Source organism: Phalaenopsis equestris, unplaced genomic scaffold (genome assembly GCF_001263595.1).
Source record: "Phalaenopsis equestris unplaced genomic scaffold, ASM126359v1 Scaffold000054, whole genome shotgun sequence".
NCBI classification, from domain to species: domain Eukaryota; kingdom Viridiplantae; phylum Streptophyta; class Magnoliopsida; order Asparagales; family Orchidaceae; genus Phalaenopsis; species Phalaenopsis equestris.
The window spans coordinates 2,859,314-2,863,026 of NW_018164496.1; the positions used below are offsets into that span (position 1 = coordinate 2,859,314).

A 3,713-nucleotide genomic window follows, 5' to 3' on the forward strand; every position below is an offset into this window, starting at 1 on the left:
TAAATGCATGATTTGGCTCCCTATGAAATTGATATGAAATATAATAAATATATATATAAATAAATATATATAAAAAAATATATATAATAAATTAAGAAGCTTGTAATATTGTTCAATTTAGCAAAGATAATGAAATATAAAATTTTATTTTGAATAATGTGCTATTTTTTTTGTAAATTAATTTATTTTTATAAAAAATTGCTCACCCTGAAAAAGTAGGATAATTAATCATGGGTACAATATAAAAGCCACCAAGCTTCTGGCAGAACCTGACATAGACTCCAATGTACATTGTCAAAGAAACCACTTCAATGGCTAATAAGGGCAAGAGATCTCGATAGCTATTGCTTCAAGTAGGAGGAGAATAAGGAGAGGACGATTTATATACATACCACTCAATGGCTATGTATTTGCATTACTAACAACAAAATTTCTATTCTTACATCTATGTTATCTTTCGTATGTATGAAAATGTGTATTTCATTTTTTGAAAGTAAAACAATAGAATTTTTCGTGATACACAAATTTTGAGTTCTATAAATATAAAAAGTGTGAATACCTAGAAATTGGTTGGTATGTATGTAAACTGCCCAAGTAAAAAAAAAAAACTATTTTTATAAAATGATCTTTCAATTTTCACAAATTAATATTGTGAATAAATGACTTTTTTATATATATAAGATAATGGATTTAAAGAGTGGGAACAAGGGTATGCACCAATATTTTTGTATGATTGACAAATATCAACATAATTGACATCCTTTAAAGCACATATACCATCAGTACATTTTAACTTGAGGAGCTTCACCTAAAATTAGGAGGTGACCAAATTGCATTATCATTTGTAACATATGAAGTGCATGACAATGGAACAAGACAAAGTCCTCTGCTTCTTAGATCAGGCTTTGAGCCATCTCTTTCATTTGAAGTTGAAACCTGCATTCCAAGAAAATATTGTTGCCTAACACTTCAAAACTTTTAAGCTTTAGTTATGCGCAAAGTACTCTAAAATAAGAAAATATTGTTGCCTACCAAAGCATATAACAAATGGATGTGTCAAGAAATTTTAAGCGTGGCAAACAATGTCTTCTACATTGTACCGCTTTTGTGTTTCGTAAAAATTGATAATATTGACCCACTCTTGTTATGCAAATATTGGTTCTACAATGTTGAAATGCAACTTTAGAATCATGTCTAGTTAATTGGTAAGTAAATAGCTAGTATGGTTGCCACTATCCTTGCCATAAAATCCATATTGAATCTATAAGGCTGGATAAAAAAGAATTGGAGTCATACTGGAAGTTAGCTTTTATTTTTTGTGAGAAGTTATAATGGAGATAGTGATAACTACACCATGGAGTTACTGTGAAAATTGATGATGGTTTGTACACATATAATGATGCTTAACAAATATGCTTAATTGTTGTTAACATCAATGGCGTAAGAAGCATTGTTCTATACAAACTACATGGTCAAAAGGAAATCAACAAAAAGAAGAAACATTTGTGATGAAAAGTTTAAGTATTTAACAAAAAATTATTTAATTTTTGTAAATAAAATGTACAATGATATTATTATTCCCAGTAAAAAAAATGTACAAATACCTTTTATCTCCAAATGAAAATTTATTCATGATATTATGGGAGGAATAGGAAAAATAATATAACGTGCTCCCAATGATAATAGGGGAATGTCAAAGCTCTACACACATTGAACAATGAAATAAGAATCCCTAACATATAAGGTTTATAAGACCATTAAACGCCTTTAAGAGATATGGGTTAAGGAATGTTATGAACTTAATACAAAAGATTGGGAAACTAAGAAGAGGATAAATCAATGGAAGATTTGGTTTTGATGAGGCCTAAATGCATTAGAAAGGGCAATCATCTTCTAAAGCATTTCAATGAACTTCATCTATGTGAAATCCTTGTTGTTGCAATATTTTACTACAAAATTTTCTAAATAAATGTTTAAACAAATCTACAGAGGTGCTCTTTATAGAGGTGCGCTTCTAAAGCATTTCAATGTAATAGAGGTGCTCTTTATTATGCATGGTTTAACTCTTCAAATAATGACTAAGCATTTTAATAGTGATTTGGTGGAAATTGTGCTTATTATTTTATTGTCAATATAAAATAAATAATGAAAGTGGAGTATCACAAATAATTATTCTAATTATGATTTTTAATAGACATGGAAGCTAATGTCAAGGTTATTGTAAGAAGCCAATTTACCATACCCATGGTACTAAATATGCATAAATTAGATAAATGTAATAATGACTAACTATGTTTGAGTTAAGAATTATTATTGAGCATTAAGATACTAAGGATATGTTGTTGGAGGTGGAAGAAAAAATGAATCTATTACTCAAAAAACATTTTAGCTACAAAAAAGTTGTCTGACAACCTAGAAATTATGACACTTCAAATATTGGTCGACTTTGAAATTAAAGTAAACATATCAAATTTTGAAGAAAGAACAATTCAACCAAAATCATCAATTAGTTGTGCATAATTGACTAAATTCTTAACAACAATATGTCCAAAGAATGTATGTCAAGTTAGTAGTAATTAAAGTATGGAACACTATCATTAGGGTGAAAAGTAAGAAGTAAACTTACAATCAAGAAGACCAAAGCAAGATAACCACTTTGCAAATAAATGAAGGACGATTTGTAGCAAAAATACTTAATATATTTTTATTATCAAGATGCATATTTTGAATATTTAAAATCTTCAATAAAAAGATCCGACTATGACAAAATATGTCACTAATTTCACATAGCTTATGCTAAAATACAAACTTAATGAGCCAAAAAGAATAATAAAGTATTATTTCCTGGAGAGTTGCACACTTCCATTATGATTATCATAGCATTAGAAGTATTTCTCAAGTGGAAAAACTATTCATAGTGATTAAAGGTTGTAATTTAAGCAAAATAACCAAAACTATTCTCCAATTTAAATTTTATTTTGTGTTACAATTTTGGTCATATTGAATCAAACTATCCCAGTTACAAGAAAATTTTCCTTCTTAAATAATTCACAAAGAATTTGATGAAAAATGTAAGAAATGGAGTGAATAGTAACTTTATGTAGAAGATGGACAATTGTTGGTTTCTAGTTGAATCTAGAATACCAATCATGACAAAGAATATGAGTAGCTTTGCCAAAAATGTTCCATAATCAATGCACAAACCATAGTAAAGTTTAATTAGGTTTTTGAATTTGAAAATGGGGTGGTCAATGTGGGAATTGGAGTCAACTGGTTCATTTTATCACATTTTTCATTAGGAAACTAAACAAATCTTTAAGAAAATATTTTGCCTACAATAAAATATTTTTTGCATTGTGTGAGTTCTAAATAATTAAAGTCACAACATATTGGCTAATGAGTTTTTTCTTAAGATCATGAGGCATTTGAATAACTCTATTATCCAAATAAATTAAAGGTAAGGGATGCACTAGGGTTTAATACATTTTTTTTAACTCTATTATCCAAATAAATTAAAGGTAAGGGATGCCACTAGGGTTTAATACATTTTTTTTTTATTTTTTCACAATATTTTTAATTATAAATTGAGCTACTTAATCATCTACCAATCATACTAATTATGTGGAAATTTTTATTGCATTCATTATAATCCAAATTATATGAATTTGAAATACTAAATTATATATATATATATATATATGGTCATGTACCTA

At 27.7% G+C, this 3,713-nt stretch overlaps 1 protein-coding gene across 1 annotated transcript in view; it reads right to left on the bottom strand.

Moving 5' to 3' along the window:
* Positions 1-703: 703 nt before the first annotated feature.
* The window catches only part of LOC110019336, a gene marked incomplete in the record, with an annotated part of 16,746 nt that continues 13,736 nt past the window's right edge, over positions 704-3,713 (bottom strand). The window contains 1 exon segment of the mRNA XM_020716967.1: positions 704-936. Coding sequence (XP_020572626.1) covers positions 805-936 — 132 coding nt within the window.